The following is a 16,905-nucleotide window of genomic DNA, read 5'->3' as shown; positions in this document are numbered from 1 at the left end:
TGTCACACATAACGATTTCCTTAACGATATCGTTGCTACGTCACAAAAAGCAACGATATCGTTAACAATATCGTTATGTGTGAAGGTACCTTTAGGCTATGTTCTCACATTGTGTTTTTATGCAAAATTTAGGCTGCTTACAAAAAGCAGGTTTTGCTGTGTTATAATTGTTGCTTTTCCGGGGTAAGTTTCTCGTGCATGCTGATAAAGTTTAGTGCATAAACTAATCGCATTCTACTTCATCAGGTTCTGACACCATAAACGCAGCAAAACCTGAATAGTGACATGCTGAATTTTGCAAAAATGCAGCTCTGACAAAACGGGGTAAAAAAGGTGTATGCATCAGATTTCTGAAATCTCAGACTTTACTGGTACTGTGAAACACAGCTGAAAATTTGCTGAAAAAACTCGTCGTGTGAACATGGCCTAAAACAACACCCCACTTGCCCCGTTCAGTTTTTTTCTCCTGAGAACTTGTGGTGCATCTTAGGCTAGGTTCATATTGCGTTAGTGCAACCCGTTTAGCGCTAGCGGGTTGTGCTAACGCAATGTTTTTAATGGGGCCGGGTCGCGGTAACGTCCCCGCTCTCACAGATCCCCGATCTGCGAGAGCGGGGAACGGACCACGGGCACGCCTCGGACGCTGCAAGCAGCGTCCGCGGCGCGCCAGGAAACACCGGCGCGTCGCTAGCGCGTGCCGAACATGGCACGCGCTAGTGCTGCGCGCTCCCATTGCCGTGAATGGGCGCGCTAACGGACGCGTTGCACGGCGTTAATTTCGCCGTACAACGCTGTCCGTTAACGCTTTCCCATTAACGCAATGGGAACCAAGCCTTACCGTCTGAACAATACGGTGTTTGCTACTGCTCTATTTCTATCACTAATTTATTAGCAATCTTTAGGTTTTTTTTTTATATGCTCGCTCTGTGATCAGTCCTTATTGGCTCAGTAGCATTAATATGTAGGGTTACTAGCAGTAGTTAGTGTCCCTCTTTGTGGGCAATGCTATGAAAATAACGGAGGTCCCAGTCCAGAGTTTATGCCGTTGGGTGGAATAATGTACAGTAGCTGGAACCCCGTAGTCTCCATTCCAGGTACACTAACCTCGGGGTGGTAGAACCAGTAGTGCGGCCATTTCTGTCACAGGAGCTGGTTTTAAAGGGAACCTGTCACCAACCCCCCCCCCCCCCCCCAGGCGTTTGTAATAGCCACCTTGTGCTGCACTAATGCTGCATTCTGTCATGGTGACTTTTAGTTCTCGTCCCTGCCAACGCTGAAATAATAGTTCAGATGATTTGTCCCTCATACCTTGAAATGGGGGGGGGGGGGGGGGGGGCAGGGCTTTCCCCCTTACACGGACGCACCACAGCCGCTGGTTATTTCCTCATTTCTCCCTGGCGTCTCCTCAGCGTTATGGCATTTTCCTGGCGCCTGCGCTGTAATTTTGTTTCCTTGGGAATGTGCAGTTAGCACTGCCCGTCCACTGATATCACATGATGTCTTTATTATTGCGCCTGCGTGGACGCGTGGCCTGAGATACAGCCCCAGTCTCTTCTGATGTATTTACACTGCTGGGCTGGGAATCTTGGGCATGCACACTACTTATCTGCAGCTCTCCCTCAAGATTCCCAGCCCCACAGTGTGAATAAATCAGAAGAGACGGCGGGGCGGGATCTCAGGCCACGCGTCCACACAGGCGCAAGAAGGAAGACTTCATGTGATGTCATTGGACGGGCAGCGCTAACTGCGCATGCCCAAGGACAAAGATTTTAGCGCAGGCGCCGGGTAAATAACAACGCTGAGGAGGCGGTGTCCAGAATAAATGAAGTAACTGATGGCTGTGGCGTCTGTGTAAGGGAGGAAAGCCCTGCCCCCCTGACAATTTTGAGGTATGAGGGACAAATTATCTAAACGATTATTTCAGCATTGCCAGGGACAAGAACTAAAAGAGCCACCTTGACAGAATGCAGCATTAGTGCTGCACAAGGTGGCTTTTAGTTTCAAACGCCTGGGGGGGGGAGGGTGACAAGTTCCCTTTAAACTCCACGTCGGGCCTCTTGTTGCTCGTGCTACAGTGAGCAGCCTGCGCGGCCTAAATCTGCTCCCATGGCTGCAGCGTCTCCAGACTTGTCTCCCATCGGGGAGTCATTCACCGGTGATAACATAGTGCTGCCAGCAGAGGATCTTGATGATTTGCCCAAGTACTTTCAGTGTGGCAGAACCTTCCTCAGACGACCATTAACAACCTCAGTGCTGAGATTTCTGCACATGGCGCTCAAACTTCACACTGAATAAATCCTGATGTTTTTTTCCGTTTCTCACCATTTCCAGATCATTAACTTGTTTGTGAATTCCATCATTCCACAACTTTTACTTCTTTGTGTTGCAATTTCAATGTTAGGACAGTAAGGGACCGATCTTAAGTGTGATGGGAGCGAGACAAATGACCAAGACCAAAGTGTGAGATCGTGATCACCGGTTCAGAAAATCCACAAAATGGCAAACCGGTCCCCTCCGAAATTCTGTATAAAACTTGCTTTAGTGTAGAGACCAAATACTATAATTTGGCTCCTAAGTCCCAAAAACTAGGAGTTAAAGTTGTCCACGTTAATGGCACAGCGGCAAACCGGTCATGGCCAAAATCACAGTATCCTGGGGCTTAAAGGGTTTTTGTCACCGCTCCGTGCCACACTAGCTGTTGTGACCGATGCCTGCCAGGTAGGGTAATGGCTGGCAGATGGTACATGGACGTCATACAGGCAGCTGCCCGCACAATGGGTCGTGCCGGAGAGCACATACTGGCCTCTAAGGATCACGAGGGGAACTAATATAAGAGCCATGCCCAGAGTCCGATAACTGTGCCTTCTCGTGCTTGAAAGGACCTAAAATATAGTTGCCATTCCTCCCTTTTGCAGGTCCTTAGCATATGATTGAATTTTTACAGTAGGTTTTGCTACTTGTTGTGTTGCTTAATTTTCAATAAAGTTGTACTTTATCTACAGAAGTTTTTGCCTCCTGACATTTTCCGCACGTAGCCTCCTGTCCTGCATTGTGCAGTATTCTTCAGGCTGATGACAATACACAGCTAGGAATCTAGTTACCCATTGATCTGCAGAGCCAATAGTGGGCCGTGCCCAGAATAAATGCTGACGTGGAAATATGTGACGGGGGTCAGCCGGCCGCACATGATCAGGGTGATGAATGACCTGGATCTAGAAAGAGCCTAGTGGTGGATGGCTGCCCTGGGACCGGCCGTGGTAAGTGTAATGTGACAGATTCCCTGGGGCAGTGGAGCGTACATATACACTATGGTATGTACTGGAGTGACGTGTGCCGGGGACATTTAAGGTCTCCAGTGGGTACTTGGGCTTTTACGGGGGCAACATCATAGCTGTAAGGTCCCCGTGAGCCAGGACGCAGGGTGGCTGTGATGTGGTCCATGGCTTCCCCGTCCCGCTGACCTTGTATTAATGACCTGATGCCTCTGGTGCTTCCATGTTTTCAGGGAGGTGGATACGATCTAGATATATTTACAGAACATCCAGATGACGACCTGCTGTGCTCCATCTGCCATGGTGTGCTCAGGTGCCCGGTCATGATCTCCTGCGGGCACATCTTCTGCAGAAAATGCATTTTACAATGGCTAAAAAGGTGAGAAAATCAGGGAAAATGTAGTAATAAGGCCGGCGTCACGCTCGGCGTATAAAAATACGGTCTGTAATTTATGGCCGTAATACGCAGAAAAGTCCCCAAAATAGTGGTCCGTATCTCCTCCGTAGGCAGGGTGTGTCAGCGTATTTTGCGCATGGCATCCGTATGTAATCCGTATGGCATCCGTACTGCGAGATTTTCTCGCAGGCTTGCAAAACCGACATACGGACATACAATGGATCCATGTGCTCCCAAAAACATAAAAACATACAGTGGGGCAAAAAAGTATTTAGTCAGTCAGCAATAGTGCAAGTTCCACCACTTAAAAAGATGAGAGGCGTCTGTAATTTACATCATAGGTAGACCTCAACTATGGGAGACAAACTGAGAAAAAAAAATCCAGAAAATCACATTGTCTGTTTTTTTATCATTTTTTTGCATATTATGGTGGAAAATAAGTATTTGGTCAGAAACAAACAATCAAGATTTCTGGCTCTCACAGACCTGTAACTTCTTCTTTAAGAGTCTCCTCTTTCCTCCACTCATTACCTGTAGTAATGGCACCTGTTTAAACTTGTTATCAGTATAAAAAGACACCTGTGCACACCATCAAACAGTCTGACTCCAAACTCCACTATGGTGAAGACCAAAGAGCTGTCAAAGGACACCAGAAACAAAATTGTAGTCCTGCACCAGGCTGGGAAGACTGAATCTGCAATAGCCAACCAGCTTGGAGTGAAGAAATCAACAGTGGGAGCAATAATTAGAAAATGGAAGACATACAAGACCACTGATAATCTCCCTCGATCTGGGGCTCCACGCAAAATCCCACCCCGTGGGGTCAGAATGATCACAAGAACGGGGAGCAAAAATCACAGAACCACGCGGGGGGACCTAGTGAATGAACTGCAGAGAGCTGGGACCAATGTAACAAGGCCTACCATAAGTAACACACTACGCCACCATGGACTCAGATCCTGCAGTGCCAGACGTGTCCCACTGCTTAAGCCAGTAGATGTCCGGGCCCGTCTGAAGTTTGCTAGAGAGCATTTGGATGATCCAGAGGAGTTTTGGGAGAATGTCGTATGGTCTGATGAAACCAAACTGGAACTGTTTGGTAGAAACACAACTTGTCGTGTTTGGAGGAAAAAGAATACTGAGTTGCATCCATCAAACACCATACCTACTGTAAAGCATGGTGGTGGAAACATCATGCTTTGGGGCTGTTTCTCTGCAAAGGGGCCAGGACGACTGATCCGGGTACATGAAAGAATGAATGGGGCCATGTATCGTGAGATTTTGAGTGCAAACCTCCTTCCATCAGCAAGGGCATTGAAGATGAAACGTGGCTGGGTCTTTCAACATGACAATGATCCAAAGCACACCGCCAGGGCAACGAAGGAGTGGCTTCGTAAGAAGCATTTCAAGGTCCTGGAGTGGCCTAGCCAGTCTCCAGATCTCAACCCTATAGAAAACCTTTGGAGGGAGTTGAAAGTCCGTGTTGCCAAGCGAAAAGCCAAAAACATCACTGCTCTAGAGGAGATCTGCATGGAGGAATGGGCCAACATACCAACAACAGTGTGTGGCAACCTTGTGAAGACTTACAGAAAACGTTTGACCTCTGTCATTGCCAACAAAGGATATATTACAAAGTATTGAGATGAAATTTTGTTTCTGACCAAATACTTATTTTCCACCATAATATGCAAATAAAATGTTAAAAAAACAGACAATGTGATTTTCTGGATTTTTTTTCTCAGTTTGTCTCCCATAGTTGAGGTCTACCTATGATGTAAATTACAGACGCCTCTCATCTTTTTAAGTGGTGGAACTTGCACTATTGCTGACTGACTAAATACTTTTTTGCCCCACTGTATGTACTATCTATATATATAATATATATTATGTCAGTGAGACACATATGTATATATATTAATATTTCATCCAGCGCGAGATAGCTTTAAAGCCGGTAATTCAGTTGCCGGCTTTTGCGATCTCCTTCCTAAACCCGACATGATGAGACATGGTTTACATACAGTAAACCATCTCATATCCCCATTTTTTGCATATTCCACACTACTAATGTTAGCAGTGTGTATGTGCAAAATTTGGGCGCTCTAGCTAATAAATTTAAGGGTTAAATGGCGGAGAAAATTGGTGTGGGCTTCCGCACAATTTTCTCCGCCAGAGTAGTAAAGCCAGTGACTGAGGGCAGATATTAATAGCCTGGAGAGGGTCCACGGTTATTGGCCCCCCCCTGGCTAAAAACACCTGCCCCCAGCCACCCCAGAAAAGGCACATCTGGAAGATGCGCCTATTCTGGCACTTGGCCACTCTTCCCATTCCTGTGTAGTGGTGGGATATGGGGTAATGAAGGGTTAATGTCACCTTGCTATTGTAAGGTGACATTAAGCCAGATTAATAATGGAGAGGTGTCAATTATGACACCTATCAATTATTAATCCAATTGTATGAAAGGGTTAAAAAAACATTATTAAAAAGTATTTTAATGAAATAAACACACAGGTTGTTTTAATATTTTATTGCTCTCTCAATCCACCTGAACACCCTCGCTCTGTAACAAAAAAAAAATAAACCAACAATATACATACCTTCCGTTGATCTGTAACGTCCCACGATGTAAATCCATCTGAAGGGGTTAAAATATTTTACAGGCAGGAGCTCTGCTATAATGCAGCTGTGCTCGTGCCTGTAAACCCCGGGGAATGAAGGTAATGTAGGTCAATGACCTGTAGTTACCTTCATTCGCGGTGAGGCGCCCTCTGCTGGATGTCCTCATATGAACTCGAGCCTGGGAGCTTTCCAGGAAAGTTCCCAGGCTCGAGGTCATATGAGGACATCCAGCAGAGGACGCATCACCGAGAATGAAGGTAACTATAGGCCATTGACCTACATTACCTTCATTCCCCGGGGTTTACAGGCACGAGCACAGCTGCATTATAGCAGAGCTCCTGCCTGTAAAATATTTTAACCCCTTCAGATGGATTTACATTGTGGGACGTTACAGATCAACGGAGGGTATGTATATTGTTGGTTTATTATTTTTCCTTTGTTACAGAGCGAGGGTCTTCAGGTGGATGTTATTTATTTTTAGAAACGTCATTTTAAATAGCGTGTACTCTACCCTAAACATAATAGGATATTACTACTGGTTTAAATACGTGAAAAATACCAGCTTAGTTAACTTCCTATGATGGAAATTTGAAAATCAGCTCCATAAAAAGCAGTTTAATGGTTCTCAGACCGTAAATTGTGGTCATTTCCGTTGTTTGATTGCACTTGCTTTTCCCAGACAGCAGACCTGCCCATGCTGTAGAACTGAAGTGAGGGGTAAACTCTATGTACAGATGCATAAGCTGAAGAAGAAAATCAACAGTCTGCAAGTCAAGGTAAAGGAGATAAGGCGGCCATAGACTTCTTCATGATCTAATGAGAGTGATGATCTAGAAAAGAGTGTAAATGAAATACTTAATCTGTCACAAAATGTCTGAAATGACCTTTAATGGCCCTGTGCCCCGGTGCCAGCAGGTTGGAATGTCTGATTGGATCTAACCAAGGATAATTGCAGTTACTGATAGGAAAGTTCTTCAAAATGGCGGTGAAATGAAACCCAAAGCACGTCTGCTTTCTTCCAGAAACCGCGTCACCCCTTCCACGGATTGTCTGGTTTTGCGGCTCCATTGCAGAGAGCTTTCAGAGACTGCAAACAGGTGCAGAGCAGTCTTGACAGAAGAAAAGCGGCCATGTTTTGTTCTTTCATTTTGTGCAACCCCTTTAAACCCTTAAAGTAGATCTGTCACTTACCACAAATATGGAAAAAAAAATTTAATTTGGTGTAAATGCCGCCATTCTCCTGAATCCGTTGTTTTTCTTTTGTTCATCTACCTCTCTGTTGCGATGTAGCAGCTTCTTCCCTGTATGATCCCAACTCTTCTCTGTGGGTGTCTTTCCAAGGGTCACACCCAGTTGGCTAAAAGACTAGATTTATACAGGGAAGAAAGGGTTTTATCTCAGGAATGGAGAGGTGCAGGAAGACAAGAAATACACTGCTGGATTCAGGGGAACAGCGGCATTTACAACAAGTAATAAAATACATATTTTGTTCCCAGTGATAAATCCACTTTAAGGTCTATAACAATGTATCTGTCTTAATTATCAGTGTCCTAACGAGCAGAATGGCTGCCCAGCCCTCTTCCCTCTGCTGAGGAGCGAGGAACACGCAGAGTCGTGCGCTTTCGGACTGGTGGTCTGCACTAATGATGGATGTCCTGCCCAGGTGATGAGGAAAGACATAGGTGACCACAGCCAAAGCTGCGAGTATTGGAGCGAGATGTGTCACATGGGGTGCGGAGCGCTGCTGACCCCCGCAAACCGAGACCAGCACAACTGCTACATGGAACTCAAAGAGACCTACAACAAACAGCTGCACAAGCTGCGCCAGAAGGCGCGGAGGATGGAGAGTCTCTCCTCACAGATGAGCCGACAGATCCAGCTGCTTAGTGAGGTCCTGGAAGGCACCGAGGAAGCGGAGTAACCGGATCACAAGCACTGCCATGTCCTATCATGCCGACAGCTCCACAAAGGAGCGCTCCGCACAGAACTCATATACTGGGCCTGCCCACCGCAGAGCTGTGCTTGACATAGGGACCCTCTATTTTCTATTGTTTGGATTATTTACGTTCCACCCCCATAATTCCATTATCACATAGGAAATTATAAAATCTTAGATTTCTGGGGGTCCAACCACTGGGATCCTTCGATTGCACAGCAGCTACTTACTTGGCCGTGAATGCTCCCGTACGACTATTGTAGCTGTGGCATCCATACTGAGACCTCAATGTACCACTCCCTATCGCTGTCCCTGGGGTTATAGGGACCCTTGCTGTAGCAACAGTGCAGTACAAGGCCAAGTTCACACTAAGGTTCTTGGGAGACAAAAAAAATCTGACAAGGTTTTCAAGAAGTTTTTTTTATTATTTTTTTTTTTTTGCAGGGGGGTTCTCTTGAAATGGCTTTGAAGAGGTTATTAAAGCACTTGGCTAGGATTTAAAAGCGGATCTAATCCAAAATACTGTTTGATTTTTATTTTTTCATTTATTTCATACGCTTTGAATAATCTCCCTGTTTATTTCAGTGAAAAATACATTTTTCTTATCAATAAGGTTTTGAAAAATGCCCTGTGGGGAAATAAAAGCTACACATCCTCAAAGAATCCTCTCCGAACTTGACATGGGGTCAGGAAGCTGCAAAACGCAGTATGGAGAAAAAAAAATTCAAAATGCCTCCCGGAAGAAAAAAAACCTCCAAAAAAAGTCTCCTGAAGTGGTTTCCTCTTGAAAAACTAATCAGATTTTTTTTTTCTGTCTTCAAAAGAATCTACCGTTTTCCACACTGCTTTGCAGCCTTTTGACTTGTTAGATTCCGAGAGGACGACGTTTTTCAAGACCTTATTACAAAAAAAGCTCAAACTCTCCTTATGAAAAGCAAAGCTGATTTCCGTTGAAGTAATCGGAACAGTACAGTATTTGAAGTTGATTTTGAAGATTTGTACATGCAGTTCTGTATAAGCAGGATTTTTACTGTAAATCTGTTCCAGAATTCTCCTCCTAAACTGCATAAATACAATATTACTCTTCCTATTAATTTCATTGGAAAATTCAAGCTGCTGCTCATAAGAATGTTGTTTTTTTAATTCCCAATAAGATTTTGAAAAATAGTCCAAGGGGAAAAACTGTAAAAAAAATTTTTTTAAAAGTTACGTCACTTATTTGAGGAAGATTCCACATGGAATATGGTACAGATTTTGCTGTCAGTATGCGAGAAAAAAAATTAATTTCAATACCACTTTGGGTTATAAAAAAAATGATTTTGCTTGAACAAATTGGCTTTTTATGCCTACAAAAATAGCTGTGTGAGCATAGCTTAAAGGGACACTGTCACCTGAATTTGGAGGGAACAATCTTCAGCCATGGAGGCGGGGTTTGGGGGTTTTTGATTCACCCTTTCCTTACCCGCTGGCTGCATGCTGGCTGCAATATTGGATTGAAGTTCATTCTCTGTCCTCCGTAGTACACGCCTGCACAAAGCAATCTTGCACAGTGCAGGCGTGTACTATGGAGGACAGAGAATGAACTTCAATCCAATATTGCAGCCAGCATGCAACCAGCGGGTAAGGAAAGGGTGAATCAAAAACCCCGCCTCCATGGCTGAAGATTGTTCCCTCCAAATTCAGGTGACAGTGTCCCTTTAAGTAATAGGACCCCCTCCATGGCCCTAGATAAAGAAACAAAGACTGCGCTGGTGCATTGCGCTTCTTGCGGCGATTGCATCGCAATTAAAACTTTTTTATGCCATGATATTGGAAAATCGGCATTAAAAAAATGAACATTTTGCTAACCTTGTGGCAGCAACATGTTAAAACAGCCTTAAGAGATATTTCCATCTCCAAGATCCTATCCCAATATGTAATGGGTAATAATAGTAATAATAATAATAATTTTTCAAAGCAAATACCTCAAATTAGAGATGTAGTATAGTTCTTCTGATTAGTTATGTCACTTTCCCCATGTGCAGGGCATTGCAGCAGCTAAGGTACCCATGATTACGACCACCCATGTAGTGACAATTAGGCCGGAGTCTCACTAGACCATAAGGCCGGTTTCACACGTCAGTGGCTCCGGTACGTGTGGTGACAGTTTCCTCACGTACCGGAGACACTGACTCACGTAGACACATTGAAATCAATGTGTCTCTGCACATGTCAGCGTGTTTTCACGGACCGTGTCTCCGTGTGCAAATCACGGAGACATGTCAGTGTTCGTGGGAGCGCACGGATTACACGGACCCATTAAAGTCAATGGGTCCGTGTAAAACACGTACCGCACACGGACCATCAGTGTGACATCCGTATGCAATGCGATTTTAGCATGAGCTTTTACATAGAGAGACCTGCTGTATGTAAAAGCTCATGGTAAAATCGCATTGCATACGGATAATATACGGATCACTGTTCGGGATCATTTGTGCGATTTTCAGCTGTCAAAATCGGACCGATTTTTTTATACGGTAAGCGTGGCTCCGGCCTTAGTTATCAGTGGTAGTAACCATGGATATCTAACCTACCGCAATGCCTTGCACATGGGGTGACACAGCTAATCAGAACAACTATACTACATTTCTAATTGAAGGTATTGCTATTATTATTATTAGGCCGGGATCACACATGTGAGAAACACGTCCGAGTCTCGCATGTGAAATCCAAGTTCTGGTGCCGGCACTGTGGAGCGGAGCGGGCGGCCGCATAGCAACACATGGAGCCGCACGCTCCGCTCCCAAGTGCCGGTGCCAGAGCTTGGATTTCACATGCGAGACTCGGACGTGTTTCTCACATGTGTGATCCCGGCCTTACACTTACTCCATATTGGAATAGGATCATTGAGATGGGAATACCCCTGTAACCGATGCAGGGGCGGAATATAATTATATATAATTTATTTAATCTGATAATGGACTTTTGTCTTGGAACTCCCCAGGTTTTTTTTAACTTTCTGTTAATATAACGTATATGCTGTGTAATGAATAGTTCTGCCATTATCTAATGTACTTTTATGTGTTCATTTTGCCACAGCTCAAAAATAAAAGCTTGTAAAAAGCCCCTCAGCGGCACGGACTGGGTCAGTATAGTTGTTGTCCTCTTGCAGTTACCAATCACAGGGCAGTTTTCATTTCTGAAAAGCAGAATACAAAATGAAAGCTCTGCTGTGATTGGTTGCTATGGGCAGCAGAGGGATTCATAGATTTGAAAATGGCAGAACTTCAATAAACTTTATTTAAATCATACAAATCTTTTTACAATGAGAGGAAAATTGTGATAAATGCCGGAATTTTGAACATTTATATTAATGAACCGTTTTCTTAATAAATACAGTTTTCTATTTGCTTTATGCATTAGTATTTTTTTTTGTATACATATATATATATATTTTTAAAAAACTATAAGGTATAGGGCTGTCTATCTCCTACCAAGGCCTTCATATTTGCCTTGGTAAAATGGTGACTGGCCAAAGGAAGGTGGGAATAACTATTGGTCATGAATCGAACAAAACCTGTACAGTTTCAGACCAGGACATACCCAAATTTATTGGGTCTGTTTCTAAAAATATTGGGACAGTGAAGGTAAATTTGGGACCGCCATAGGCCCCCAGCTACCATGTTAAATAGCGGTGTGTTCTTATGTGGCATAGGGAACTTTTCAGGCTCACAAAGGTCCCCCTGGATGTGTGCAACTATTAAATATTTTCCCTTCTACAGCCTTTAACCAATTCACGCCGCGGCCAATTTCTGTTTTTTCATGTTCGGTTTTTTCCTCACTTTCTTCCTAGAGCCATAGCTTTTTTTTTATTTTGCTGTCCACATAGCCATATGATGGCTTGGGCTTGTTGATTTATTTTACAGGTCAAGTTGTAATTTTCACTTTATCATGTGATGCACTGGAAAGTAAGGGAAAAAATTTTCTAAGTGCGTTGAAATTGCACAATCGTTACTGATCTGGAAAATATCTATATGTTGTGATTTTGTTTTTTACGCAGTGAAGAAATATTCAGAAATTTGTAAAAAAAAAATAACATTTTTTGCTTGTGCCGCCGTTTTCCGAGCCCTGTGATGTTTCAATGTTCAGGATCTGGGGCTGAGTGAGTGCTCATTTTTTGCGCCCTGAGCTGACATTTTTACTGATACATTTTTGGGTAGATACCATGTTTTGATTGCCTTTTATTGCACTACTAGCTGAAGAGCCCGGCGTTGCCTGGGCATAGTAAATATCTGTGGTTAGTTATAGCACCTCACTTCTCTTATTTTCCCATCACGCCTCTCATTTTCCCTCTCACACCTCTCATTTTCTCCCTTACACCTCTCATTTTTCCCCTCACTCCTCTTATTTTCCCCCTCACTCCTCTCATTCCCCCCTAACACTTGTCATTTCGACCTCACATCTGTCATTTTCCGATCACCCCACTATTTTCCCTCACTCCTCTCATTTTGCACTCACACCTCTCATTTTCACCTCACACTTCTCATTTTCCTCTCAGTATATACATGTTTGTCATCTCCCTTATATATAGTATACACCTGTATGTCATCTCCTGTATATAGTATATACCTGTATGTCATCTCCCCTGTAAATAGTATATACCTATGTCATCTCCTTCCGGCTGTCAATTTGCCTCCCAACACTTTTCCTTTCACTTTTCCCCCATTATGTAGATAGGGGCAAAATTGTTTGGTGAATTGGAACGCACGGGGTTAAAATTTTGCCTCACAACATAGCCTATAACGCTCTCGGGGACCATACGTGTGACTGTGAAAAATTTTGTGGCTGTAGCTGCGACGGTGCAGATGCCAAACCCGGACATACACACATACATACACACACATTCAGCTTTATATATTAGATTGCGGTATCCAAAAAATTGTAATTCTAGCATGTTTTTTTTTCCCCTCAATACGCCATATATCCATTGGATCTTTTATAAACTTAATTAAAGCAAAGAAAAAATTGGCAGCGCTCACAATCCCATAAAAATTCTTCTTTTTTTTTCAATGAACCTTAAAACATGGATTCAGGATAATGCAGGTTAAGAGGTGGGCGACAGCCGTTTCGAGCAAAATAACGCTTCAATTAGTCTGTTGAAGCTCCATTGCACGCAAAACAGTTGTCGTCCATCTTTGTACCTGCATTATCCTGAATCCATGTATTAAGGTTCATAGAAATTAAAGAAGAATTTTTATGGGATTGTGAGGGCCACCAATTTTTTGCTTGGATATTTTATCCATATCTTATGAGGTGAAGCACCTGGAAATCCCAAGCAAGTTGCAAAGGTTTGTGCGGATGTCCAATTATGATACATGAGTTTATTAATGGTGCCGGCGTTCTCTTCTTACCACATATTAATTTTCTATTTTAATGGATTGGACTTTAACGCAGCAAGAGCAAATATGTGTATTTTATAATAATAAATTAGAGAGCGGGAGAAGTGGTGGCTCCATTGTCAGACAGTCTGAGCTATAAGTGATACCATATTGCTAGGATGTGCCATTACTTTATGATCTGTGAGTTTGTGACCTGTTTGACCAGCCAGATATTGAAGCGGTAGCTTTGCTCAGCAACTCTCAAGGCCACCTGCCTGATTATAAAACCCAGGCCTTTTTTTTTTTTTTGCTGTATTACATAGTAACATAGTAACATAGTTAGTGAGGCTGAAAAAAGACATTTGTCCATCCAGTTCAGCCTATATTCCATCATAATAAATCCCCAGATCTACGTCCTTCTACAGAACCTAATTGTATGATACAATATTGTTCTGCTCCAGGAAGACATCCAGGCCTCTCTTGAACCCCTCGACTGAGTTCGCCATCACCACCTCCTCAGGCAAGCAATTCCAGATTCTCACTGCCCTAACAGTAAAGAATCCTCTTCTATGTTGGTGGAAAAACCTTCTCTCCTCCAGACGCAAAGAATGCCCCCTTGTGCCCGTCACCTTCCTTGGTATAAACAGATCCTCAGCGAGATATTTGTATTGTCCCCTTATATACTTATACATGGTTATTAGATCGCCCCTCAGTCGTCTTTTTTCTAGACTAAATAATCCTAATTTCGCTAATCTATCTGGGTATTGTAGTTCTCCCATCCCCTTTATTAATTTTGTTGCCCTCCTTTGTACTCTCTCTAGTTCCATTATATCCTTCCTGAGCACCGGTGCCCAAAACTGGACACAGTACTCCATGTGCGGTCTAACTAGGGATTTGTACAGAGGCAGTATAATGCTCTCATCATGTGTATCCAGACCTCTTTTAATGCACCCCATGATCCTGTTTGCCTTGGCAGCTGCTGCCTGGCACTGGCTGCTCCAGGTAAGTTTATCATTAACTAGGATCCCCAAGTCCTTCTCCCTGTCAGATTTACCCAGTGGTTTCCCATTCAGTGTGTAATGGTGATATTGATTCCTTCTTCCCATGTGTATAACCTTACATTTATCATTGTTAAACCTCATCTGCCACCTTTCAGCCCAAGTTTCCAACCTATCCAGATCCATCTGTAGCAGAATACTATCTTCTCTTGTATTAACTGCTTTACATAGTTTTGTATCATCTGCAAATATCGATATTTTACTGTGTAAACCTTCTACCAGATCATTAATGAATATGTTGAAGAGAACAGGTCCCAATACTGACCCCTGCGGTACCCCACTGGCCACAGCGACCCAGTTAGAGACTATACCATTTATAACCACCCTCTGCTTTCTATCACTAAGCCAGTTACTAACCCATTTACACACATTTTCCCCCAGACCAAGCATTCTCATTTTGTGTACCAACCTCTTGTGCGGCACGGTATCAAACGCTTTGGAAAAATCGAGATATACCACGTCCAATGACTCACCGTGGTCCAGTCTATAGCTTACCTCTTCATAAAAACTGATTAGATTGGTTTGACAGGAGCGATTTCTCATAAACCCATGCTGATATGGAGTTAAACAGTTATTCTCATTGAGATAATCCAGAATAACATCCCTCAGAAACCCTTCAAATATTTTACCAACAATACAGGTTAGACTTACTGGCCGATAATTTCCAGGTTCACTTTTAGAGCCCTTTTTGAATATTGGCACCACATTTGCTATGCGCCAGTCCTGCGTAACAGACTCTGTCGCTATAGAGTCCCTAAAAAAAAAAGAAATACGTTTTTCATAAATTCATATCATCAGATAGTTCTTGTAATTACAAGCATTTTTGCAATTTATTAAAATATGCAGCCACTCTTGAGATATTAACATTTTTTTCTGTTGTTTGCAGCTTGTTGCCTAGGAGACCGACCACCACTTTGACTGTTTAGTTTGTAAACAAGGAGCTAATGTTGGCCAGCTGTAGGAGGTAATAGTGCATTCCAGAGATCCTGCGCAGATTCAAAACAGTGATCGCAAGCTCAACAGAAATCTGTTTGTAAGCCAGGGATGGGGAACATCAGGCCCTCAATGGCCTTTTATCCGTTCCCTGGGCAGGTACTCGATAACCACAGTGCATGGGCTGGCAGCTGTATTTTGATGGAGCCCCCTCCCTGCGCGATGCTTCCCTGTACCGCCGGCACATCGCGATCATGTTTGATTGCGATGTGCCGTGGGTTAATGTGCCGTGGGCGGTCCGTGACCGCTCCTGGCACATAGTGCCGGATGTCAGCTGCGATAGGCAGCTGACACCAGGCCGTGATCGGCCGCGCTCCCCACGTGAGCGCGGCCGATCGCCTATGACGTGCTATCCCGTCGGTGGTCACAGGGGCCCACCCCACCTCGACGGGATAGTACGTCTAATGTCAGAAAGGGGTTAATTTTTTTTCTTGCTCTGTGAGCACGCACACACAGTGTTCACTTCTGGACGCTGCGGCACGTGCAATGAAATATTATGTTCAGACATCAGTGCCAGCGTCAGGACGCACTTTTGGTAGGGTTAGCACGCAATTTGTATAACCTCCAAAGTATAAATATCTAAATGACCCTTGGTAGATAAAAAAAATTCCCCACCCCTGTTGTAAGCGCTGTGCATGTTCTGCTGCCTAGCAGCGGTGGTCGATCTCCTAGTTCAAGGGTCCCCAACTCCAGGCCTTGAGGGCTGCCAACAGTGCAGGTTAGGTTTTCAGGATTTCTTTAGTATTGCATCGGTGGTAATGTGATCATCTGCACAGGTGATGATTCCAACCCCTGTGCAATACGAAGGAAATCCTGAAAACCTGCACTGTTGGCGGCCCTCAAGGCCTGGAGTTGGAGACCACTGTCCTAGTTAACAAGCTATAAACAAAAGTGTTAATATCTCAAGAACAGTAGACTATTTTTAAAAAGTAGTAAATTGCAAAATGACTTGTGTTTACAAGGACTATCTAACAACGGACAATTATGAAGATGGCAATGACCCTTTAATGCTCAGGATCTGAGGCTCCCGGAGGTTACACAAAACCACATAAAATAAGGCGAAACCTTTGCAGTTTGCTGTTACTTTTTAAAATAACTTTAAAGAACCCTGGACCGTTTAGGTTGAGAAGTCATAAGCCAAAAAACGAAAGCCGACTAGCTTAACGAAGAGGAGCATCATGTTCCAAGCTCCTATTAGTAGTGTTCTTTCAGTTATTGCAAAACTACAACTCCCAGCATGCCCTAAGAACTACAGGCTGCCATGACATGCTTGGAG

The 16,905-nt window shown here is 43.7% G+C and overlaps 1 protein-coding gene across 1 annotated transcript; it reads left to right on the top strand.

Annotated features, from left to right (window-relative positions):
- The first annotated feature begins 3,263 nt into the window (after nt 1-3,263).
- Nucleotides 3,264-8,972, top strand: RNF151 (ring finger protein 151). Its single transcript, XM_069735508.1, has 4 exons — nt 3,264-3,311; nt 3,506-3,651; nt 6,965-7,061; nt 7,832-8,972. Exons 1-4 carry the CDS (start codon nt 3,309-3,311, stop codon nt 8,204-8,206), a joined length of 621 nt encoding a protein of 206 aa, XP_069591609.1. The 5' UTR covers nt 3,264-3,308; the 3' UTR covers nt 8,207-8,972.
- Nucleotides 8,973-16,905: the final 7,933 nt, after the last annotated feature.

The sequence above is a fragment of the Ranitomeya imitator genome, chromosome 7 (genome assembly GCF_032444005.1).
Source record: "Ranitomeya imitator isolate aRanImi1 chromosome 7, aRanImi1.pri, whole genome shotgun sequence".
Lineage (NCBI taxonomy): Eukaryota > Metazoa > Chordata > Amphibia > Anura > Dendrobatidae > Ranitomeya > Ranitomeya imitator.
This window is presented reverse-complemented; position numbering and strand designations above follow the sequence as displayed.